The sequence below is a fragment of the Chaetura pelagica genome, unplaced genomic scaffold (genome assembly GCF_000747805.2).
Source record: "Chaetura pelagica isolate M959 unplaced genomic scaffold, ChaPel_1.0 scaffold109, whole genome shotgun sequence".
Classification (NCBI taxonomy): domain Eukaryota; kingdom Metazoa; phylum Chordata; class Aves; order Apodiformes; family Apodidae; genus Chaetura; species Chaetura pelagica.
Window position 1 is genome coordinate 8274019 of NW_009970725.1, and position 27126 is coordinate 8301144.

At 35.8% G+C, this 27126-nt stretch overlaps 1 protein-coding gene across 1 annotated transcript; it reads right to left on the minus strand.

Moving 5' to 3' along the window:
• Window positions 1-2815: 2815 nt before the first annotated feature.
• On the minus strand, window positions 2816-26497 carry TTC39C (tetratricopeptide repeat domain 39C). The gene is made up of 13 exons (XM_010006837.1): window positions 26450-26497; window positions 24835-24963; window positions 23789-23903; window positions 20129-20483; window positions 18708-18876; window positions 12109-12202; window positions 11187-11294; window positions 10622-10731; window positions 9798-9921; window positions 7421-7518; window positions 6390-6494; window positions 3746-3784; window positions 2816-3146 (listed from the first exon to the last, which is right to left on the minus strand). The coding sequence occupies exons 1-13, from the start codon at window positions 26480-26482 to the stop codon at window positions 3057-3059; spliced, it is 1569 nt and encodes a 522-aa protein (XP_010005139.1). The 5' UTR covers window positions 26483-26497; the 3' UTR covers window positions 2816-3056.
• Between the last annotated feature and the right edge of the window lie 629 nt (window positions 26498-27126).

Genomic DNA, 27126 nt, shown 5'->3' on the forward strand with positions numbered 1-27126 from the left:
ACCTTCCTCCTGTTCAAAGAGCTACAGGTTACAGAGCAATTTTTAAACACGAGTACAATCAGTTGCTGGAAGGACAATCAGATTGCTGTAAAATGAAAAGCAATTCAATACAACATTTGGGGAATTTTATTTCAGAATAAAACATAACTAGAATGTGAAATAAGCATTCAAAGTCAGAGAGAAGAAATTAAAGTGCTTGCTTTAGAGTAAATTTGAATCATTTTTCAAAGGTGTAGGAATACAACAAATACCATTGTGTGTGGTTCTTGGTCTTTAATGAAGAACAAGTAAACTTGGCGTCTTAAAAACGCATCTTTAGCCTTTTTCACTCTACACTTGATCTCAACATGACACATGTAACTCACTTTTTAAACCAGGAGACTACAATTATACTGGAAGAACAAAGGCTGAGGTAATTGCTGATTAGAAAACATTGTTACAGAGTCACTTGACATCCCAGAAGTTTTCCCAATACTTGGTATCATCTTGTTCAGGAGGCCACCAATTAAAAGACAAATTCAAGGAGCAAGGGAACAAAACTCATGTCCACATTTCTCTTAATTTTACTCAGAAATATAAAAGTGCAAGTTCTGTAAATTAACAACATTTACAGTACATCACAATAAATATGCCACTTTGTGACACCTAAAAATTCTAGTTATTTATTTGAAATGAGCCATATTGAGATAAAAACTGCATCAACATCAACAAAAATACCTGACCCAGTAAAGATAGTCTTAACATATTAACTAACAAGATGCATATTCCATTATTGCTATTAGACCATGCCTCCGAGTTCTAAAGTATAAAAACTTATCCATTTACACAAAATACAGTTGAATTTTTTCTCATCACAGGCACAATCTAACATAAAAAATAATTTTGACATTTACAATGTAGGAGAAATTCTCCTACCAGGGGAGGAAAAAAGAAATAAATACAGAACCAGCTCTATTTCAGTGATGATTCGCTAAATCCACAGAAAAGCTGCAATTTGCACAGAGTTAAACTGTCACATGAATACAGAGTGTCTCTCCATACCCACGCCAGGCCTGATGAGAACAAGAGGCCTTTTAGTCAATTTACTACAATTTGCTAAGCTACCTCCAAGTTATGCAGACCCTAGATGTCCCAACACTAATTGCATGCAAGTGCTGTGTGTCCTGAACAGCCTAGTCTCACATTACATTTAAGCAGTGTATTTCAAAGTAATTTTGTCAGTAACTGTCCTGTTTCTAGCTATTTACCCAAAACGGACTGCCTCTCTCCTTGCAAAACATTGAAAGTCAGACAAAACAAAATAAGATTAAAGTTCATTTTTAAAATAACTTGAAGGATTCAAAATAATTTGAATTCTAAGTAGTCACTACATATACAATGTATTGTTTTCTAGTCAACATGTATTTGGATTGATCGCGTAACGTTGAACACTCATTTGTGACTCGATATTACTGTTAAATTTGAATAGAAAAAAGTGTACCATCTGTAACACACCTAGATAATAGAAAAATAAAACTGCTTTTTTAAGAGTTAAGAGTCTCTCCTCTTCTTCAGGAACTGCAACAGAAATGTTTAACTGCTCTAGGAATGCCTTTCATAGCAGAAGTACGTATTCTTAGAGAGAAGTAAGTGTCTAAACCATTTCATCTGGCCTACCAAATAGGATATTACTTTCCTCCTCCATATCAGTCTTGCTTTAGATGCAACCTCAAAAGCAAATCCATGAAGGTTGGGTGTGGGCAAGGTCTAAACCTTTGGCAATATAGTCTACAACAGGGTAAGAAAAAAACCCCAAACTTTCAGGAACTGTTTAAGGCAACCTGACCAAAGGAAAAATAAGGCTTTTGGATAACTATTTCCAAGGATATCCAGTTTTCTCAGCTTTACAAAATTAACATCATTCAACTAACTTCCTGGCCAGGTTTCCATTCATAAGTTTCTTTAAAAAAATATTTACCTTCCTAGAATATGATATTAACTGAATATAATAAAACATGATGAGATAATACATATTACAGACAAAAATAAAAAAAGCTACAGATAAACACAGATAGCCAAGTATTAAAACTTACATGGTCAGGATAAAAGTTTTAAGCTCTCTGAGGTATTTCAGTATCTTAACACCACCGGGTTGGAATACCATATAGAGACTTAGAATATCATAGTATTGGTATAACTAACAAAGTAGATTTTTGGTTTTCTGTCTTGTTTGGGTACGTTTTTTAATACTTTTAAGGGTCACTGCTATAAAGATTCAGCAGCTTGAATGAAAAATATGGGGAATTACTGTATCTGGCCTATGTATTTTATATTCCTACTATTAGAAGAAATAGAAACTGCCCGCACTGTAACTGCATGTGAAGCAAAGCAAATGTTTGGCAGGAATGTTCCAGAAGCAAGAGATCCCAAATATTGACATAATACGTGTCACAAGTATAAGCTGGGTTGGGAGGGGAGGAACAAAGAATGGAAGGGGATGTGAGGTTTAAAATTCATACATTAGTCATCATGAAGTCACTGAGATAAGCTACTTAAATTCAGTAAAATCTGCTTTTTGTCGATTAACAGTTTCCCTCCTCCTGTGAATTAGGTGATGCCTGGAGAAAAAAACCCCACGTGTTCTACCCATTATGAACTTCAGCATTTACACCAATTACTTTTATTGTATCATTCTAATCAAAAGAGAAGTGATCTCCTTGGTGTAGTTTAGATCTATTTTAAAAGGTAAAAATCACACCTGCCAATATTGTTAAAGTAAATAATATGCAATTATTTGGGCTCGCCTGCAGAGTTACAAGTTAACTGTGGCTTGATTTAAGCCAACTAAAAACATAAGAATTAAAAACACAAGGTCACTTAACCTTCTTCCTTGTTGATATACTGTTAGTTAAAATTGTGACGTTTACTGAGCCTTTACCAACTCTGACCAATTCTTAGGAAAGTGTCTCTGGCACAAGCGGTTTTCAGAAGAAAAGCTGGTCTTCCCAACAGCTGTTTCTTCTGCTTCATCTTAAAGTGCAGAAACTGTGGGAAAGGATAACAAGACTTCCTGCCCATCACTGTGGAACTACTTCCCTTAGAGAGGCTAAGGCTGCGTGTATGCGGACGTGCAATCTGTTCTCAAAGTCATAGCCAGAAAATTCCTCCTGGGGGAAGAAAACAAAGCAAAGAAAAAGCATGTAATTATCAGCCTCCTTCACTTCAGGGTGTGTAGATAATTTTGCTACTACTGGCTAAGAAGTTGTGTTACAAAAGAGACTGAAGAAATTCACTGGAAACTGCATTTTGCAATATCCCCACATTACCCAAAGCAACAGAACTATTACAGAAATTCCCAGTTGGTGAAGAGAGCAGAAAGCTCCCATTTTCAACATGTTGTTTGGATCCCATGTAGTTGAACAGAACCTAGAAAATTCTGCAAGTCCAAAAGCTCTAGAAAATCCCAGGATAGGAACAAGCTGGAACAGACACAGAGTGGAGACTTGTCATTTTCAACCTTTCTCTAGTCAAAGCTTAGCTGAAAAACTTGGCAAGGTTCTAACACTCCAGGAGAGGTCACTAATGTGGGCTTTGTGCTATGACTGACTTAGAACCACACTGTGTATCTGCATGAGTGTTGCAGACTACAGGTGAGGGACACTGACTCTTAACATCCACTTCCCCCACCATAAGCCCCCCAAAACACAACCTCTCGAATGCCTTCATCTGAGAAAGATAAATTTGAAAGCATCTTAGCATCTTTTACCTTGGCTTGAAGAAGTAAGGTTTTGCCTCTTGGCACAGTCTACAAAAAGACAAACATCACATTAGAAACACATTGCAAATGTTACACAAAATATCTTAAGTATATGGCCTGGTCAGTCCAGAATAGCATCCCTTGTACCAAGCAGACAAAATCCTCTCCAATTAGGAAACAAGAAATACTAATGAGGCACCTGAGAAACACAGTGTTATGAATTTCTAGTCTTCTATGGGAAAGGAGAAATTACACCTTTAAATACAAATTGCTATGGACGCTGGTGAGCTACAACAATGCACAGAAAAATGAGGCTACAGATAAATGACTAACTCATTAATAGCATAATTTTTGTTTCTTTAGCAAAGTTTACACCACTACATTCAGTGTCTTAGACATCTACAAAAAATCTGTAAACTTCTCAACGTAACCAAATTAAAATTTTAAAGAACTTGATTAGAACTAAGTTTAAAATAACAAAGATGGTCCAGATGACATGGTAAATCAAGCATATAATTATGAGTAATGATTATAAAAATGCATATTAATGTCTTTATCTGTTTCTCACGCCTTTAATACACTCAGCCTCCCAGGTAAATGTTATTTATAAAATCCTATCCCCTTCTCTTTCTTAATCTTCAGAGACGTTTCCCATGGCACCTCAGCTAGTAACTGGTGTTTTCTATAAACAGCATCCACTTGTCTTTAATTGCTCCCACATTATTCAAGTCAAGCATAATTTTCCTCCTCATTGTCTGGATGCCAAAAGAGGGAGTTTCCTGCATGTCCTTCACATACTAAGTGCTACCACCTCTTCTCAGCACAGCTGCAAGCTGAGGCTTGTTCAGTCCTCAAATACTCAACGTGTGGCATAATCAGTCACTGTGTGCACATACTACATGGAAAGCAGGGAGGAAGGAAGTGCTGCTTCCCACATCTTGAAAATCTTCACATAACTTTACTAACCATCACACTTTGTTTCTTTAAAGACATTTGACATGATCAAATTTAAACATGAAAACAAGGGCAGCAGGAACATTACTGGACCCAGACCTCCTTACTGGGCTTCAAGACTCAGTTCTAAACTGTAGGGCAGCATGGATTTCAGAAAAGAGCAGTGATTTTTAAAAAGCATTTTCTAGTTTTGTCCTTTGTCATGATAGTAATTTTTACTGAAAGATTTCCCTTTTCCTCCCTCTTTCACAGCAGGTGCAGCTCATTATATTAAATCTGACAAGAATAAAAACAGCTGAAAACCGCACCTTAAGAATACAAGATAATATCAGCCTGACTGCTTTATACGCTACATACAAAGATGTGGGGGTTCCAGTCATTACCCTGTAACTGCTTCCCCTCACTTGCAGTCTGATTCAGGAAGCACCACATACAGTGGCATCAACTCCAAGTATCAGTGTTACATGTTGGAGAAGGGAAACAGCACCAACAGTGGTGCAGAAGTTGCTCTAGTTTAAGACTGTCTGGGCTCTTTAGGAGGCAGGGTAGGTGCAAAGGCCTGAATGATCAAATATATCATCAATCAAGGCATCTAGACAGTCTGAAAGCCAGGTGGATTATTTTCCTCTTCACCCTGAGTAAGAAAAAACTCACTTCTCAGGTTGAAAGTCAAAATGTCAACATGTACAGCTTTAATGAAATTTAAATGACTACAATTACTTTACTTCTACATCCCCTGCAATGAAATAGCACAACAGTACGTATGTGAGATCAGGAAGATACCTGTCCTAAGAGTGGAAATAAATAATCCCAAAGCAGAAAGACTTTTGACAAATACCATACTGTTTCAAGTAAGTTTGATTCCCCAAAACATGGAGCTATTTTAGGAAGGCATCAAATTCTATTTGGAGAGGATAACTGCACGTAATCTTTGAGCTTGAACAGCATCCAACAGGAAATCAAACCCATAAGAAAAGGATCCTAGGAACTCAACCACACTAAATACTTCCTGTAGGCAACAGATCCCTGTCTGCCCAAGGCATCCCTGCCATGAGCAGCAGGAACACCAAGGCAAGTGAAGGAGAGAGAAGTCTTTGTATCTTGAGTGGCTACACAATTATTTCCATATCCCAGTATTTATATATACAGTCTCTGTAAGGTATGTAAGAAAAAATGGGCATCAGGGCATAATCACAGAGGTGAAAAGTGAAGTCTTCATAGTGCTTTTTGGGGTAAAGTACTAAATAATAATCAAAACAATGTGGTGTTACACTCATCAAAAGTCTTGCTTTACTAAAAAGCCTGCTGTAAGTTTGCAGATGTCTTCATTTTACTGCTAGAGAAAGACACTACTAATGGTCAGGTATGTAACAGCTGCTCTAAGGAATCTTGGAGAGTGTCAAGCTTTGTTTTTAGTAAAACCTAGTAATAACAGAACAAGCCATTGAAGTGTTATCAACAAATAACTAAACTCTTCACAATGTTCTTATAGCTCTTGCTACAAAAAAAATTAAGACATTGTTACCTAAAACACATTGCATTTCTTGGTTTGCAAAAAAATGCAGTAGAAAGTTTATTTACGGTAGCTGTAAAACATATTTTTTAAACTTAACATACATTGCCACCTATAAACCTTGTTTCTTTGTTAATGTGGTATGTGATTCCCCACCTTAAGATTAAAAAGAGGTTATGCTGTTACCTCTGGATTGTCTAACAGAAGACAGCCGAGTTCATAGCAAGCATATGGCTGGATGTACAAGTTGTTTTGACGGCACAGTTCATCTTTAGCAGCTCGCTGAAAGAACTACAAAAATTAAAGAAAAAATACAAAAGACTATAGTAATACATTAAAATCAACTGCTTGATACTTAAAAAAACCACAACAAAACAAACAACCAGAAGTACTGTTTAACTTTAAGCACTAGAAATTAATCCAATGCTAAATTGAGACTGCATAAAAAATTTCCAGTAGTAGAAGGACCCAGAGGTTTTCCACAGTCACTACAGTACCAAGGCAAAACTATTTGTTTGGATTTTTACCATGTATCAACTGTTTCAAGAGGTTTCCATCTTTATGTTGAAAAAAGACAAGATCTAACAAAGAACTTTAACACCAGAGATGAAGTACTCAGATTATTTCAGATATGCCTGAGAAAAGCAGGAAAAAAAGAACAAGGAAAAAGATTTAAAGGCAGCACCAGCTCCCTTGCTGCTTACGTGAAGTGCATTCTATTTTGGGGAGGGAAAAAAAAGTTGTGCCTACAAATCAAAGCCTAGAACTCTAAAAAAATATTCTTTGGTAGGTGCTAACAATCAAACTTCACAGTGCCTAATAGGTCCAGAGGTGAAGTAGCAAACCCATGCTTTTGAGAAGTAAATCTCCAAGGTTTTTTTTCTTAAAAGGCGAATTTTCTTTATTGCATGAAGTGAATCCAGCAAAGCCAAGAACTTTTCCATTCTTCTTCCCAGCTTCTCCTTAACTCTTGCTCCTCCTACAAGCCACTTTAGCTATTATGTTCATTCAGCACAGCAAATCATTTTTGCAACACCACATGCAAGGAAGACAGAAGACTTGAAAAGAACCTGACATACGCTGTGGGAATTCACAAAACAGCATGATCAACAGCACTGAAAACACTTGCTTAATACTCTTAGTGAATAATGTTTATGGTTTAGCAGAGTAGCTCATAAAATAGGATTTATGGTGTAAATTACGAGTTTACAACTTACCTGAACAGCATCCTCAGAATTTCCTAAGCATTTGTGTATTGCACCAAGAAGCAAATTCCTCAAACCAACAGCCGATGAATCGTCAACATCCTGACAAGCTTAATGAAAAGATTCCAGTAAACAAACAAGATGGATTGAAATCCTTCCTTAGACAGAACTGTGGTCTATGGTGACTTTCAGTCTGATGATTAATTTAACTAGAAAAAGGAGATGCTAGTAACATTAATACAAATCAAAGTAATTTGCTTTCTTCTAAATACAACCCATTTTGTATGAACCTCATCAAACAATCTGTCACTTGTGAGAACAGTGCCTAACAGGAACTAATGGGCTGAAGTCAAAGGCAGTTAAGCGTGCTCTTCTCACAAGAAGAGAAGAATTAAACTCTCTACAGGTCTTACAAATATCCACCAAAAGCAAAGAAAAAAGCACCTCCTTTTGGTGTTACGGGAAACTGTGTTGTCCCAGATACGAAAAGAAAAGTGCACAGTCCAAGTTACAAGGAGCAAAAGGCAAGGAGTTCAGACAAAGCTGATTTGTTCTGAATTTAAATCAAATGACACACCCATAAGAATCTGTACTGAACTTAAAAACCAGAAGCAGGGTATTTTGGCATCGCAATTTTCAATGCTGGTGATAAGGCTTATTTGCCAGATCTTAGATGGCCCACAATCCATGGACAGACTGTGCCTCAGCTAAGTAGTGCTCTGTTTCCAGAAAAAACATGCTGCACGTAACCATTTCTAGACAAATCGGGTTCCATTTTGATCAAGCTTATTAGTGCCAGCTCTGTTAAATTAAGGCTAGTTCTACAAGGAGCCATTTGCACTTGTCTGCATTGTTACCTCCAGAAAGGCTGAGGTACAGGGAAGCCTGCAGGACTCTTCATCTCTTCAGAAGCAGCTGAACTGCTGTGCGTGATGCAGCAGAGCTCCTCTAGACTCATAACCTATCTCATAAACCCTGCAAGACCTTAACCAGTTCTGCATTCACAACAAAGTTAATCCACAAGGCAAATAAGCCACCTATGAATAACTACATATTGCCTGTATGAAGCATTTGGACCCTACACAATACACAAGACTGTCGACTCTCACTTGTATTGCAAGTCTGAAGTACTTGGCATTTTACTTCCAGAGATACATGTGGATACAAATTCATTCCTTTTTTTTTAAGTCAACTTTTAGCCCTGACAAAAAGCTTGAAAATCTACCTCAGCAAACTGCACTCTAAGTGTTCAAAGAGAAGTGCAAGTAAATAACAAAAAATCCTCTATCATTTCGTCACTCTTGAGATACACATAAGGCACAGCAACAAATTTCTCACAGTGCAGATCTTCAACAGTATCTGTCAGTGTCACACCATACAAGAAGCATATCTCTGAATTTTAATCTATACTGCTATTTCACATTAAAATGTGCATCACTTTCTAGAAGCTTATACAAGGAAGATCAACACTGCTTCTGAGCATGTTGGAGAGAAGTACATATTCTTTACAAACTCTAAAGCTGATTGTTCTGAAGGAAAATGACAGGGGAAAAAACCCTCAACTTTACATAAGTAAATCTAATTTTAAAGCCTTCACCTTTACTTTTCGCAGTAGAAGGCTAGGGATCTGAATGTAACCCACTGTTGTCACTCATTTATATGAACAAACTATCTTAAATTTAAAACAGAACAAAACCCCAAAACTAGTCCTGACTCTCAACTGGTAGTTTTCCTGCTCACCATAGAAATCCATGCACAACCCCCAAAAGTTCACAATTACAGAAAAAAGGAAGTATCTTAATGACAGACTTTTTTTGTTTTATTTTCTAAATGAGCAGGTAACAACTTGAAACTGTTTGCAAAACAGGCATCCAAAGACATCTGAAGACTAAGAAAGAGACAACCATAAAATGCTCCTTTCACCCCCAAACATTGCTCTCAGCATCCAAGATAAACCCTTATCATGTCACAGATGACCTCACAAATTATGTATTTCCTCTCAGAAAGCTCACATGCAGGAAATAATTGGTAATTTTTAAAATTTATTTTGTAGCTAGTTTTAAGTTAGTTGAATTTTACATAGTGACTTTAAGCAGCAGTGTAACAGCTATTGTTCAATTATAAACAATGGGCAAACACAACTGATTAACTACCTTGTTGCATTTAGGGGATTTTTTTTTTTAACTTCTCCCAAAAACTATTAAGTGATAAAAATGAAGCATTGAGTAACAACAGAATAATGACCTGTTAAGAGTCAAACTGTTCTGCTGTCACGTGTGCACACAGGTTTTAATTTTCATGCTGCAACAATCAGCTACTCAACTCAACAGAGAAAATTATACACCTCTCTTTTAAAAGTGAATAAACAAATCAAGGAACCATATTATACCTTGGCTCATATGCTGCAAGTTTGAGAGGGAACAGTTTGGAAGGGCTTTCCATAAGTACAATACTTCAATGGATGCCAGGACACAGAGCTCTTTGGTCGGCATTTGTTTTCTAAATCTTTCTGCCTGCAAAGTGGGGAGAAAGAGGGAAGGGAGATCAGCCATCTGTCCTTTTACAGGAAACATAATATTCCCTAAAAATTTATCCAAAACAGCAATTCTGTTTCATCAAAGCATCCAATAATTTTATGAAAATAAAGTTAGTGGCAACTTAAGATTCAAGAATTTAAGACTAGACTGCAAAAATCTTTCAATTACTCTTTCAATTAACTTAAGGAATACATATTGATCAAAATTACAGCTTCTTTGTACATAGCCTAGATTTGCTTTATTGTATTTCACAATCCCAAGCACACACTAACTTGATGCTGAAATGGTGACATCTGCAAAATCATCAGCTGGGTGATACTTCCTAGAAAACTCCTAGCATTCAAAAAGAACTGAGGTTTGACAAACAAGATAAAAAGGAATAAGAAAAGCAAAGCTAGAAGGAAAATCACCAAAGCAACTACAGTATTGTGTATTTTTATCTGTAATAATTACTTTACTTGTAAAGTGAACAGCTAATTCACATTTCTTTTGCTAGGTCCTTAAAATACATAACAGTATTGTTTTTCAACCTGAATCCTTCCTACTAATTCTACAGAAGAAATATCAGAGAAAACAGATACATCCTTCAAAAATAAATACTGGTAAAGAATCCAACAGAATTGCCAAGTGTAATTACTGTAATTACTGAAACAAGTGAGTCTAGGCTAAACCAAACCTTTTTCACTGAAAACTGTTCAATCTGGTTGTTTTTCCTTTTGAAAAGCTTCTGAACTTCCTTGAACACATTTTGAGCACCACCAACATCACCAGTGGCTCCTTGACACACTGTAAGAACACAGAAACAAAAGTCTGTTGACACCACCAGGATATGAGACAGGAAAATTTAATATTAGGTATCATACAGTCACAGAAAAAGGTGCACTTGTGCACAAATGTGCAAATCCCGACTCTCCCAGGTACCCTCTGTGATTAACAAGTCAGTACCACCCAACCACTATTCCTATCTTTGGAATATGCCATTATATGACCCATCACTACACTGACAATCATAATTGCACCTACATCTAGAAGGAGAGACAGAAAACACTTACACATGTGCACACAAGCATACATTATATAAATAGAATTATGTAAGCTGAGTCTGGCACAAAGCTGCATAAGCAGCAGGCAGTGTGGAAGGCACCACACTCACTAATAAGTTTCCCAAAGCAAAACAGTGCCAAAACCTTATCACATCACTCACTGATTTATCACCTATCCAACACACTGAATATACCCACCTGCTGTCAAATAAGCATAGTAGCACTGGGACCACCTGGATTCATTTTTAAGCCTTTCAAAGGATTCAAACGCGTCTTTGAAATTCATCTCTATCATGCTGCACCAACCTAAAAAAAAAGACTAATTTAACTGCAGAGCAAGTACAGTAATTCAGACTTGGTGTCAACATTACTGAAACACACAGTCTCTTATAAGAGCTGGGACTAGTTTAGGAATTACACCAATAACTGGAAAATTTAAAAACAAAACAAGTCAATGACAAACATTTCAAGCCTGGTTTAAGTTTACTGGGAAATGCTGAATTATGGAAATGTTGAACTGTAAGATTCCATACAAAACAATGCATCTGTTTCAGAGCAACAACATATCTATAGATACCAAAAGCTCTCTTTCTAAATTTTAAATACTGTATTTTCTAGGATGCTGAAACTTACAAAGCTACTATTTGCTCCGTTATTCTTCCCCAAAGTGACAGGATCCCCTAATGAGACACATTAGAAGTTTGAAGCAAGGTATTTTCTCCACTCTAAACACTTGCATGCAAATTAAGGACATACTATTCATAGAATGACATGAACATGAAAATATTTGTCCTGCAAATGGGGAAGATTCACTAGGCTGATTAGTTTTTGGCACAGAAATGGTGATTCCACTGACAAATCAGATTAATTAATAATTTTAAATAATATTCTTTTGTTGAACAGTTTGTCTTTGATTCTACAGTCAATTCTCTTATTTTGCATAATCTTGTACCTGAAGAAAATTCTGTTATTATGAAAAAGAGATGGCACGTTTATTACCATGATTCATTCCCAACAAAGGCCAGTATTCTAAAACCTTTTAAAAAATCGTAATAAAAATATTCCAGTTTGTCACTGAAGTTGCTAGTGAGCTATTTATAGTATAAACGTATTCACTTACCTATTTCATATAAGCAGACATGTTGAATCTCCCTTTGGTCTGTTGCAAGTTCCAAAGCAGTGTGAAATGAGGTCAAGGCACTATTGATTTGACACTAACAAGTGAAAGAATTAAAAAATAAAACTTAGATGTTTTAAATTCAAACTTTGCGGGATAATTTGATTTTGATAAAGAAAACATTTAGATTTCTGTTAATAAGTACTTAAAAATAACTATATGGTTAAAAAAACCTGAAGTCTTACAAACTGCAGCCTCTGGTCTGATTAGATGAAAAAGGCACAACTTCCCATTGAGAGGAAAACCTCTAAATTAATTTCAGACTGTACATTATTATAAATGAGCTAAAACCCACCACAGAGCTAACAGCTTGAAGGAGAAAGGCTAATATTACTTCAGCATACCAGCTCCACACTGAAACTCCTTTCATCAGGTTCCCTCCTCCCGTCTCTCTTCATCTGATCATTTTTTAATGGGAGCATGAGCAAATTATGACAAAGCCTTTACTTACAATGATAAATAAGCATCTTAAATAGGTCCCATAGTGAATTTTTTTTTTCCATATATTTCACATTTGTGATACAAAACATACTACCAAAGCCAAATTATAGAAGACAAGGGAAGTAAGAATCACTGATACAAAGCAACTTTGATTTATATTTAAATGAAACTTTAGACAAGAATACAGTGTTTGCTTGCAAGGTACTAACAATCAGTTCCACCATGTGCAACAGTGAAAATTAAAATGTGGTAAGGAACTTGTACTTTAAAAATCATGCAAAAAGAGAAATGAAGAACACAACAGAATTAAATAAAGGGCATAGTAAAGGAGTTTAGTAACGTAACAATGATCACCAATAACTTACAGCCAGTTCAGATAATTTTTCAACTTTAAAAATCAGTGGCTGTATTAAGTCTGAAATCCATTTTGTGCAGTAAGATTTTGAATAATCTCATATCTATTCTTATTAGTCACTCTACCTTTAATAGATTTTTACCATCTGCCAATAAAGTTTAGTTTTCTGCAAAATAAGAGTATCTTGAATGTTTAATTTTCTTTATTTTGAACTATTTTACCTTCTTCCATATCCCCCAAGAACCACTTTAAGCAACAGTTAGACAATTCATTAATGTTGCATGACATGTATGAAGATAAAAAAGAATATGAGATTAAAAAAAATTGTTGATAAAATCATTAGTTACCAAAAAAATAAAAAAGGTTAGCAAAAAGAGGCTGACAGTTTTGTGAGAAGGAGAATGTTCTTTTAACTACCTGTTTTTCCCAGTCTAGCATGGGACTTCTCCATAGCAATCACTATAAAGCAGGGGATGCCAATCAACATTTAATTAGTTTTATACACAGACACAATATATATCCCAATATGGCCTAAGCTCACTTGGGTAGTGTTCCTGTGTCTGTTTCCATACACAATTACAGCAATTTATACAACAAAAGGATCTCTAAGCCACTCTCTGCTAGCTAAGCATCTAAGCAAAATAAATCCTTGAAAAAGCAAACCCATCATTTACACAAGCATAACTGAATTTAAAAATTCCTGCAAAAATCTGCAGCACTGCATCTTAAGACCACACACACACACAGAGCTCTGACGTGATACTATTAAATTTTCTTTGTCTCATCAGGGAAAACTGCTTTAGTTGCTAAGGAAAAACTTTACTGTAAATCATATATATTGCAACAAGACAACATAACTGCCAGCAAAGGGATTCGCAGCTATACCAATATGACCACTGTACACTTAGAAAATAAAACTGTGAGTAGACTGAGACGCTTGTTGGCATAACAGACAAATATATTACACAGAGAGACAAATGAGTTTTATTTGCCCTCAATGTTACCAGGGTGCCTGAGACACTTACACCTTCCTAGCCTGAGGTAGCAAAGGAAATACTGACCACCTAGTAATATACAAGTCCAGTTAGTTGAATATTCAATCTTCCGTAATCCATTTCTCTAATTGTCTAGATCTCTCAAGTGTTTTGACATCTGTGTAAGTTTTCTTTAAGCATCAAGCTCAATAAGCATGCTTCAGAGACATTCCTCAGTGACCTAGTGTTTAAAGTTTCAGTCACCTTCAGGGATTTGTGACAACATGCTGCAATATGAATTTCTCTTCTTAGTGTTAATTTTTAAAATAAATTCATTACTATCTATTTACTGTTTCAGAGAATAAACAGAATTGTAAAGTCCCAAGAGTCTGCAAGTATAACATCATGGCTGACACTTGAAGCTGATGGTCTTGAGATTAAAATACACACACTTAAGTCCTTCAACAAGCATCACTCATGACTCTCTTGGACATAACACAAAGAAAAAAGATTAATCCATATGCAGAACTACATAACCATAAAGAGGATTATAAAAGCTAATGTGAGAACTATCATCTTACTTTTTTTTAGTTAAGTTTAAAAGCAAAATCACCCCAGTCAACATTCTAAGCATCTGCAGAGCTTTACTGCAGAAAGTTAATTTCAGGCTTTTCAATGCTTACTATTACTGCTGCCTTCAGTCTGCTTTTTCATGCCACACCCTCCTATCCCTAAATAAGAATACCACTGACACCAAGATTTCTACAAAAGGTAACCAAAAAGGCAAGAGTCCTTGTCAGCATTACTTCTAAGCCTGCAACACCACTGCACACTTTCACCAGCCTGGACATCAAACACACTCTAGCACACCTGAATGTACCACTAGTGTTTTGCCCATCAGCTGGAGTATTTCGTATTTTTTCCTTCAGACTCTCAACATGCACCTATACCCACTGAACTGTACAGGTAAGCCTCTGTACATGCAGTTTCTGTCCCATCCCCAGAGATTTCCTGTTGTTTGTATTTACACAGCCAGAATCTGTTCCCACTCAAAGAAAAGCAAACACACCCATTTTGTCAAACACTTGAGTTTTGCCTTGTACCTTTTACTGTTCTCCATGAAGCTATTAATCTATTTAACTATTTCTGAGTGGGGTGACTTGTACTATTTAAAAAAGCAGATGGAGATTTTTTTTAAGTGTTGCTGATTAAGGGGAAAAAAGAAAGCAAAATTGCAATATAAAAATCAGAAATACCAAAGATTCAGAACATCATATTACTCTGCCCTCTCCCATGCTATTACCATGCCCATCTTTCACTACTGACCACAATATATGACACTTGAATAGTCTAAGTCACAGATCCTAAAGTAAATTGGTATTTATTAACATAATTATAATGTTAGACGATACACATTTAGCAAATGGATGGCACTGTTTTTATTTTCACAGTAATAAGAAAGGCCCAGGGGTACAGTTGGAAACTCTGGTTGTTAGATGCTATTATACTAATTACATTTTTAAGTATCCTTTAGGCACAAGTATAAAACATTCTTCTCACTTGTTTTTAGTAGCTTAAGCTTGCATGAACCATCAGCAGCAGCTTTAGTGAAAGTATTTCAAAGATAGAAATATTCAGACATTCACAAAGAAACACCCCAGGCTGGAATACAAACCATACAATCACAAGTCAAGCACAGCAATAGGTATACCCATAAAAACAGCCTAAGTGCATTATGTAAAAGTCAGGGAAAAATGCTACTTTTAAGTTGCTCTTGAAAAAAGAGCGGTATTTCATCAGCCTACCAGTGCAACATTTAACTTCCTGGTGCACTTTGATTCCAGCTTTCCCTAACTCTCCCTCTCACCTTTCCCTTAACTCATTCATGTTAATAGTCTCCAAATGCTTTCAGACTTCATTTCTCAAAAATGTGAATCTAGGAAAAAAGTTGAAAGAGAATTTGGCCCATGTCTATTGTACTTGTAACGTTACCTATTAGGAAAACTGAAGTCTGTTAAGGTTTTTATTGACTAATACGCATACGTGCTCTTTGGTAAAGGCAGCACTGTACATTCACATGCTCTTCATGTATACTTCTCAGCCCTGTCCCTGTGAAATTGTCCCTTCTCCTTGACTGCCTTCCTTGGTGATTTTCTCCCTTGTCAGATCTGTGTCTTACTGTCCAGTATTGCATTACTGCTTCTGCCTTTTGAACAGATTCCCTGCCTCCAGGTGTCCATGGCTGAACTATGACCCTAATAGTTTATTTTCTCCATGGAATACAAAAAACCCAGACATACTTATATGTAGGTGTACACAGACTTGCTGATGGAGTCAAATATACTATTGGTTGAAAGTTACACAAAACATACACAGGATCAAAGGCTATAAAAAAAATCCAGTGGACCAAGTCCTCATAGGGCCAAATACAAACCCTACAATAACCATTATTTCCTGTATTTCTAGAACACAGAAACTCTTCTATATAACAATATCTAAGCTGCTCTTCATCTTCGTACAATAAAATTTTGTCACAGAACCGTTAGGAGATGACAGATGTTAAAGACTATAAAATATATAAGCTTCCATTCAAGATAAACTTTTAAGTCCATATAGGTTAAAACACAGACTTCCCAGTTTCAATAAACCATCTGAAAATAATACCCCCACACCTGATGGAAATAATTTAAACCTATCTGTGTATTAACAATTTCAAGGAAGGCCATATAAGCAGTTCCCAGACTGTGCAGGAGCTCTCCTTAACCACCTTGGAGATGAGGCAGAAATGACAACACAGTGTAATTAATTTGTACTCTGAGAATATGTGTATGTGCACTTCTGGTTCAGAATATACGATGGATGCTGCAAGACCAATGCCCAGATTTGAGACACACATAACCACAAGCGTACTGTGCAGCAACCCAGAGCAGGTCTCCACGTAGTTGCAACCAGTCGCTTATCTTCCTTCACTGTTACAACAACAACATTCGAGCAAACTAAGCTTGTAAGTCCTTCACAAAGTCTACAGAAAAGCTGAGACATTTAACCAAAACATTTATACACAGCAAAGCCTCAGTGATACTGTACCACTTAGAACAAAGCCATGATGTGGGTGGGAAAGAAGGAGCTGCTGAATGGAAAAGCTCTCATGCCAACACACGAATAGCAAAAGGACATTTTAATTCCTGTTAACAACTAATAAGTTTTCTGCTGACTAAAGGTATGGCTACATCTTACAATGCACAGCATTCTGCCTGCCTAAGCTAACTGACCCCGTTAACATGGCCATGTTATCTCTGGCACAAACTATGTCACTCAGAGCTAAACTTCCATGTACATATACTGCACATTTTACAGAAATCATTTGCACAATATTCTAAGATAATGTGAAGAACCCTGCTTTGAATCATAATGTTACTCCAGAAGGAGAGGAGTCATCTCAAACCTATCCTCTATATTTCCACACAGAAACATATACTCAGTTTATTGACAACTTATATTTACAATTTCACCTAGCTTTCCCTGAAAGTCAGAACAATCCAATGAATTTTATTCCTCACTATGCTAAAGATGGGGGGGGTGGAGAAAAAAAGAGTTCCAAATACCAAGTCATACTCCAGCAATCAATATATTTATACTTTAAAATGCACTTGCATTCATTGAGTAGCTATTCTTAAAAAATTTGATTTTTACCATAAGAACAGAATGTGCATATAATTAGACAAAGACCATTAAAACCTTTCCCACTCATAGAACAGACTGACAGCTTGCCTGTGACAGTGTAATTCCCAAATGCACTACTGTTTTCAGAAAGACAGCAAAAAAAAAAAAGAAAAACAGCATCCAGATCCTATGCTAGAATATGCCTGTAAAATCTGACAGGCCATTGAATTCTGCCCCTCTGTTCTGATACTGTTGCTGTGTCCCTCAAAATACTATGCTGTATTTGTTAACTGCAAACCCTAGCAAAGAATGACCACCAATACTAAGATCTGGGTTAGGTCTTCTAATTGTGATGTTGAGATGAAGGGTTTGAACACTCTGGGTTTGTACTTCTGTATTGCCTTTTCTCGTGGATGTAATTGCTCTGGAAATACTCTGGTCTGGTAAACCCAGCAGCTAGGAGTTGAGTAGTTTAAATTCCCACCACTTGTACTATCACAGATTCTTGAAGAATAACTCAGTCCAAAACCAAGAGGGTGCTACACTGTTTGAACAGCACTGCAACAGCATTCACAAGCACATTTTCAGTTAATACATCTCTGCTTGGGTCAGAGCTTACCATTAACAACAGAAAACATCCTGGCTTGACCTCTTAAAAGCAAAAGCAATTATTTGAGGGAAATTATTGCAGAAAAGTAGCTGTATATGAACAATGCATAAAGTGAAAAGGGAAAGATAAATGCTATGTAGTCAGCAGATAAGACTCAGGTTTTAGCTTTACAAGCAAAACTGGAATAGCTGTTTATACCACAAGACACTCTTAAGTGACCAAAACAACTTCCTTTTAGCATAAAACTACAAACATATCAAGTAGCTAAAAAAAATTTCAAAATGCCATTAATTCAAATAGAAGTAGTGGAACAGCAGGTTTGGCAGGTGAATTTGAAACTAGGAGGGAGTGAATCCAATTTTCTTATTTATGTTTCCATTTATCTGTTACTTTAGTCACAATTTGCTCGAACTTGCACAGTTTGTTCATGTCAGAAAAAGGTAAAATAACAAAAGGTAGTGGAGGAGAAGTCAGTCAAAAGGAAGAAAACATGCAATACCTCTAATCGCTGTATCCTTCCCTTGAAGAACATGAACAGAGAAGAATTTGGATACGCAGATTCTTTTTTTTCAAGAATTTCTTTTGCCTCTTTCAATCCTGCCTTGTTATCACTGCCATCAAGGGCAAAAAAGGGACGAACAACTGTGTGGTACCATAACAGAGCTAATCTAAAAGAAACATAAGAGTAAAAGGGATTACAGCTCATAAACAGAAATTTAAGAATAAAGACCTACACAGTCAAGTTTTTTTAACTATTCTGAAAGCCATGAATCTTATACAAACTGTCTTTAAAACAAACACAATACTATTACCATGCATCAATGTACTCCTAAACCGCACTTAAACACACAATTCAGTGGATATTATGCAAAGGTCAAGTAACAATCAAGCTCATACCATCAAAGCATTTGAGCCTTTAGAACTCCGTAGATTTAAAAAAAAAACCCTACAGGAAAACTTCACAAACTAATTGCTTACTAGAGGAAAAAATCCACCCTACCACCACCAAAAGTAAACACACATTAGCAGACACACTTGGAATCAATGTCAAACAGATATACATCTGGTGTCCAGAAGGAAAGACATGACCTACGTTGCTCCTGGAAATAAGGGCAGAGCACAGAGGTTTCCAAGACCATCTAAAGAAAGAAACATCCTCAAGAATACCATTTTTCTACCCCAGAAATGAGAAAGAACAAATCAACAGCAACATTTAATCTTAAGCTTTCTTAACCAATCAGAAATCCAATTCTTCCCCTGAAGCAGAAGAGACTTTAGCTCTGCTGTCAATGTTTCAGAAGTGCCATCAGATGGTACCTGCAGTAGGTCCACTAATAAAAGTATTAATTTGGAGATAACACAGTAACAAAACCAATTATGAGGGCAGTTTAAATTAGGTCTGGCTAACCCTTCACTGGATAAAAAGACCTGAATGCAGTATGAAGGCTTCAGGAAGAAAGTACACAAAAAACACTCCTCTAAAAAGACTACAAGGGAACATCCCATGTTACTCATATGCTAAAATTAAACATAGTCTAGAAAAGAACTTTGGTTAATAGTAATGATAAATATCTAGGTGAAATCAATGACACATACAAAATAGTATGCTCTCCCTAGCAAAGAATATAACTCAGGAAAATCTACTCAACCTTCAGGGAGTGCTCGTATTTACTTTGGTACCATATAAACTATTAGAATAGCAGGCACTGAAGAATGCAGTAAAATACCGACCACAGAGATCTCATATGCTAATAAGAGATGAATTTACTAAACCATGGCACATTAAACAACAAACTACAAGTTTATTTTACCTGCTGTTGTTTCCTTTAAAACAACCTGACTTTTTGGTTTTGACTTTTTTCCAGTTACTTACTTTTAGTACTAAGTTATCTACCAAAGCATTTCAATATAGCTACTCACGTAGCTAAAGGGGCCTTCATGTCCTTACTTTCACTTGCATACATCAGTGAAGAAAGCCCCTGTAGGCGGTCTCCAGGAAAACCCAGCAGGTTGATGATTTTGAGCAGGTTTGGGGGCACCATGGATATGCAAAGATGAAAAAGTCCATATCCAAAGCTAACAGCACCTTTCAGTCTGTTTAGCGAATCCTCCGTTACACCTTCTGCAGCAATATGATTATCATTTGCAGTATCAGAAGTCAAGGATTCCTGAGTAGTTTTCTTCTGATATATTTCCTGAAGTGTATTAATGTCCGTATAGCACTTATTGTAAATTTTCCAGGCTTTTCGGAGTATCCACCCACCTTTTATGTATGCTAAAAATTGAGAAAAAAGAATATTTCAAGGACCTAGTATGTGGAACACAGTAAGTAGTAAATGCCATTTCACAAATCAATCCTACGATGCTTTCTCTGTTTGCATTAACTTACTGTAAAAAAGGATTTTGTAATAGCTACTCTCCTCTTCAAGAGGTCTTCATACTTGGCATTACAAACTTAAGAGCTTTTCAACCAGAGACTTCAGAACAGCATGAAATACAAAGGGACTCCCTTTTAGCCATGTCACAATACAACTGTCAGAAATGACTTAATGCTGGATTCTGCTCCACTATGGTGGAGATGAAATGTCTGCCTGGCAAACAGAGAGAGGCAAAACTCAAAGAGATTACATCTCTTAAGCCCATATGATGTTAAAGGACAGTTAAATACTAAGAAAACCCCTTCCTTTGGGTTAGATAGTAAGGTTTTCAACACCATCATTTCCCTGCCCCTCATAGGAGCACAGTGACTTATAATTAAGAAAAAAAAAAAGAGGAAAAAAAACCCCGCATAAATTCCACAATTCCAATTCAGTTGCTGAACTTTCTCAATTTGAAATTCAAGTTGGATACCTTAATTTCCCTAAAAAGCACATCATTAGCATTCTCAGTTTAGAATGAGAGAATTCTCAGCCACATTACCCTCTTTAAAGGAGGGTAAAGAAAGGCATGTCACAAAAAGATGAAGATGTCCAGTTTGCTGATTTACAAAGTATTCATCTTGATTATATCACATCTTTGGCAATGATAAGTGGCAAACAAAGAAACAAACACAGGATATACTTATATGTGTTAACTGTAAAAGCAGACACCAGCATGTTGACTGAGGCAGAAAGTTAGGAGCTGCAGTAACAACAGAGTTAACTAAAATAAGAGAAAATAAAAGCATGCTTATAGCAGCAGTGTTCTAAACAGATACCACGAAATTAGCAGAGATCAGTGTTATAACTGATGCCAGAATTAGACCACAACAGGTGGGGTGTGTCAAAGAAAAGGAAAATGCTTAATACCAAACCACTTGTATAAATCTTTTGGTATCTTTGACAAAATCCTTCCAGATAAAAGACAAAACAAAACAAACCCTTTTATAGACAAAGCACCATCACAGACCCATCTTTTTGGATTCTTGTTTCATGAAGAGGGTATGAAGACAGTCAGTCTCAAGAAATCACACTGAGAAAGACTGCAAGAATTTTTATTTTCAGTTGCGACAGGAGGGTTCTGTCATCATTAGCTTCAAGTATTAAAAAAATTAATCCCTTATCTTGAGTTCCATATTAAAATGTTGTAATAAAACATGTAAACCCCTGCCATGATTCAGCTTCATTACAAGACTAACGTTACTATAATTTTAAGCAATTAGATCACATTTTGGCTGCACAGAATATTTTAAAGTCATGTGGTTCACCACAAGATGAATGTTCATACAACTATGCACAGCAATGCAGCAGAAAAATACTAAAGAAAACCCCCATGTTTTATTTATCCTACAGATAGCATTTCTACTAATAGTTAATTACTGTGTTCTGATGCAACAGAAAGGATACAATGTGGAAAAAAAAGTAGTTCTAGACTTTACTTCCATTTGTGTGCTGTCATTAAGAATTCACAAACACAGCATAACTAATAGATTTGATAGTATATACCAAAACAAAACAATCTAACAAATTAAAATGATTTCTGACTTTTAAAACATAATAATTTAATCAAGCCAAATCACTGAGCTAATTTCCCAATGTGAACTTCTGAAAGCAGTCAGACTCATGTCAGCAGTGATAAACATCAATAAAAAGTAGATAAATACTGCTGTGGAAAGCTAATACAAGTTGCTGTGTTACCAGACGTATGATTAAACTATTTGTAATACATCCACGAGGGTGGAAAAGAAAACCTAAAATGTGTTAGGCACATGAGAAAGCAGCTTGAATATCATCATATGCTTCTTGTCAAACTGTTCCAGGAAGAAAACGAAGACATTTTTCACCCATCCACTGATCAAAAATATTGTCTGTCTCTGAAGAATGCCTTTTTTTTTTTCACTTTACACTCACTTCAGTAATCTGGTTGCTATTTCTGTATCTAAATCATAATTAAAAAAAAAAAGTTTCAACATAATCAGAAATATAATTTAAAAAACTGAAATAATATGTCCAGCAGTTCAGCAATAGCAGTAACTAGCCATTGCTGAGGTGACATTTAATTGCTTGGAAGTAAAGATTTCAGGTATATTTTTTTACTCAGTAACCTAAATATATTGCATGTTCTGCAGTACTCTGCTACCCACTTCAGTTCTCTGAGCTGCAGAAAAGAGAAAAGGAGAACAGACATAACCTTCAGTTACAGCATCCAACACAGTTATGCAGCAGCAGAAAAAAAGTGAAATAAGAATAAAGCCTCAAGAGGGGGAAAAATAACCCCAGAAATGAAAATGATGATGCCATGGCTTGGAAGAAACCAACTTTGCACATTACAGAAAGCACTATCTTCTTGACAGGAGATCTTAGTATTATTTTAAATAATCTGAATGTTATTTCCCAGATTCTCTTCAGCTGATCAGCAGGTTTTCATTGACAATCTGGTCTGACTGCCATCCCTTGGTCTTCACTGATTTGCTAAGAACCCAGGAGTGTGTTCATTTTGTATATGACCTTGACCACATTCTCTATAAACTCATGGATGAAGGCATGTTTTAAGATTATGCAAGAGATCCAGGAATGCAAGAGTACATCAGAAACAGCTTTGCAGCTGAGGTAAGGAGGTTTGTATTCAACACAACAGGATTAACCTCTTTGGCACAAAGGACACACTTCAGTGACCACAGAATAAGGACTGATTCAGCAGCTCCATCTTCAACACACTACATTTAGAATTACTTTCACTGGCAGTCTGTCATTGCCCTGAGTTGCCATTAACATAATGTAGATGGATATAAGGACTTTCCTGGTGGCCTGGATCTGTTGGTAGGCTCTTATCTCACAGGCCACATGAAGCACACAGATGCTACCCATCTTTGTACCAACTCTCCAATATGCAAAGGATTCCAACCTATCTAAGGAGAATCAGTTTGGTATGAAAAAAGCAGAAAGCTGTGATTGGTAAGAATCCAACTTATTTTACAATGCTACTACCTACACAAAGGTAGAACTCTGCAAGTGAACCAATCTTACAATGTTTCAAAAGGAACCACGCTTTTTATTACAAAACAATCACCTTTACTGGTGATCATCTTGCCACTTTATGATCAAACTTTGTGAAAAAGATACCCTGCAAAAAATAGATCTAAATATTAAAGCCACAGCACACCTGATAACTCTTGTTTTACAAATGAGAGCACAGCCAGGTAGACTTGACAATCTGCTACAATAATTTGTCTTTGTAGACGATCTATCATGGACAGAGTGGATTTTCGCCCATCAGCCTGTTTGGAATACAGAAACACAGAGGCAGAGAAAAACATTAACAAAGACAATACTACATACTAGTTCAAACCTGTCAAAATAAAGAAATCCAAAATTACCTGCAGGTTTTAGTATTGCTACTAAATTAACACAGCATTTTGAAGTGTAAAATTATGCTAAAATTTCTTTGATCGCTCATCAAGCAAGCTGCTACTTAATCAACAGGGAAACATACATATTTGCTATATCTTCTTAAAATTCTATGAATATTCAGAAGAGATTTAAATTATTTCTAAAGGCATTAGACATGCAACTAAAATATATTAGATAGGAAGAGGACAAAAAGAGGTGTATAACAAGTGACAGGGAAAATACAGTGTCTCTTAAGAGCAGAGTTAAGTATGTCAGGTTCAATACTTTTGAGTAAACTAAATATTGAAGAGAATGGCTTCTTTTCCTGCTGTAGATCTGCTGTGTCACACTAGGCAGGCCATTTACTCAACATTTCTATTCTACCATTCTAACTAGTTCTCTATCTGTAGACTTCATTCTTCCTTCATTATTTAGAATGAAAAATCTAAAAAAGGAAGGAAAATTCCCAGGGAATGTGCCTGGCACACAGCACTCAGCAGCCTTAAGCATCACAACTTTGAACATTACTAGAGCATGTACTGAAATAATTTTAGGTCAGTAATTTGAGGTTAAGAAAATGTGTTTAAAAAATAATTACTAACAACAACACAACCTGCTGCTTTAGAAGTGAAACAACCTCATTCTGAGTATTAGGAAATCCAAGCAAAATACTTGACTTAATTCCTAAATTTATTATTAACCTCAACTGTTCTTCACAGGTCAAAAGCCAAAGATTCAAAATACAAAGAGGAGAGAAAGGAAGTTTAGAGAAATATTCCTTCCATACATGATTATGTGTTTTACAAATAACATTCTTACATTCTTTTTAATTTTATTCTTGATTGTTTCTATAACTCCAGCTTCTTCACTTTCACAAAGTTTCTCTGTAGCCTTTAAGTCATCACATGCCAGTTGCATCTTCTCTTCTTCGAATGTCATCATAGCATTCTACCAAAAAACAAACAGGTTTGAGTGATAAAAATCAAGTATTATTTCTACAAAAGCTATAGGAGAGTAAGTTTTCATTAAAAATTGAAAATATTACTTTAAAAAAATACATTAATACACGCACTTCTACACAGAAACACCAAACTAGAGAGTTCAGTGTGCTTTACCAAAATTCCAAGATAAATCAGAAAACACAAAGTCTTAACCCCTTGTCTTAACAAACCTTCATAGGTAGCCACACTGAATACTAACATACTACATTAAGCAGAAGAAAAATTTATATTAATTAATTTTCAATTATTGTTATATAAGGCATGATTTCCATCCGTGCAGTTGCTGCTTTTATATAATTCATCCTCATAAATAACAGGCCTCCAAAGTCAGTAGCAAGTAACAGCTAAACACAATTCCTGCATATGTAGGAAGAAAAATAAACAAAAACAAAACATCCAACTGCAAGCACTGCTGAATCAATTTAGAAAGAATTTCAGCAGTACAAGTAACTTCTTTTCTTGATGCTTTATTAAACAAAAGCTCTGAATGACACAGGCATACAAAGTGCTTCTGCTATGTTTAGAACAGTAGCTAAGCAAGATATTTTTAAGATCCAGTGATGCTTCGCTGTGATGTTACACTGCTTCAGCGCATCAACTCAGATAAGGAAGTCTGAGAGATTCTGCCTCTTTCCTTTCTCCTCTCCACTGACTTTAAAAGCAAGCATATGCCCCAGGAGGTTTCTTAACCAATATCTTTTTCAGTATTGCACAGTCTACAGGCACTAGAGAGAATTCAAATTAATATCATTTACAACATACCTATTTCTGGCATATTATAATAAATTCTGTATGTAAAAAGAGCATTAGGATAGATAATTTCTGGTGCAATCTAATAAAAGCTGCAAAGTCTGAATAAAGACAGTCTAAAAACCGAGACCCAAACATATTCTAATACTCCATTTTTATGCAAGAAACTCTTAATTTTTAATGCATTCAAAAAATAAGAAAAGCATTTAACAGACCTAACTTGCTTGTTACAACTCTTTAGTCAGCCAATATTCTCAATTCTAGTACATTCAAAAAGGAAGCAATGTGAATGGACTGAATGAACAACTTTCACCTGGCAGTATGGACAGAGAAATTTTCAATAGCAAAAACTATCAAGAAAATGGCATTTATGAGTATTATTTAAATAATACCTCTACTGCTTATTTAAGAGAGGGTTTCATTATGGCTCTTTTACTGGAACACATAAATACTTGACACGTTTCAGCAGCTGAATCACAGAACCTTTACTTTCTATTTCAGCCACATAAGTAAACAAGTTTTATATAACAAATGATGTTTTCTAGCTAGATTCAATCTAAAACTGTAAAAAAATCAAGTCTCATATATAGAAATAAATTAGAGCATCCACCATTATGAACACATGCACACACACACAAACATTAACCACAAGAGAGATGTACTCTCTGCTCCCATCTACTCACCAAAAAACTGACAAAACTAGCTCCAAAACTCATTAACGGGCTATGGTTTCTGTAGAGAAAACAAGACATAGTTAATATATTTGCACATATCTCCTTTTGTAAATATCAATATTATGTTTCTCTATTTTAATTTATACATCTGTAAATAAATATTGGTGTTTTTTTTTTAGTAAATGACAAACAAATGTCTTATTCTGCAAGACATAATGGAACCAGAAAGGGAAAAGCTTCATCATTTTTATAAAGACTCAAATATGCCTTTAAAAAAATTTAAAGCACTTAGCTGTGCCAATTTTTTAAGCTAAGCCATTATCATCAGAATATATTCAGTGCAGGTAAAAAAATAAAAATATTAAGAGCTACAGAAAGTTTAAAATCTGCCAATTATAGTCTTCTCTATTATCTATGACTACAATTTTAACCAAGCAGATAAATGTTAACTAGTTCTATTAAGAGATAGCTACTTTTCCATGTTCCTGTGAGTTTAAGTTAATCTACCCTGACTTAAAAAGAATAATTATATGCCACAGAACTAAGATTTTTGGAAATACCAGGTTCTTACAAGGCTTCAGGGTTTTATAGCTATATGCATATCTTAATACACTATGGGGAATAGTTTTAAGCTGTTTTGCCCGTTCTGTTTGCAGGAATGTTCCAAAAGGATGAAATCAAATGCT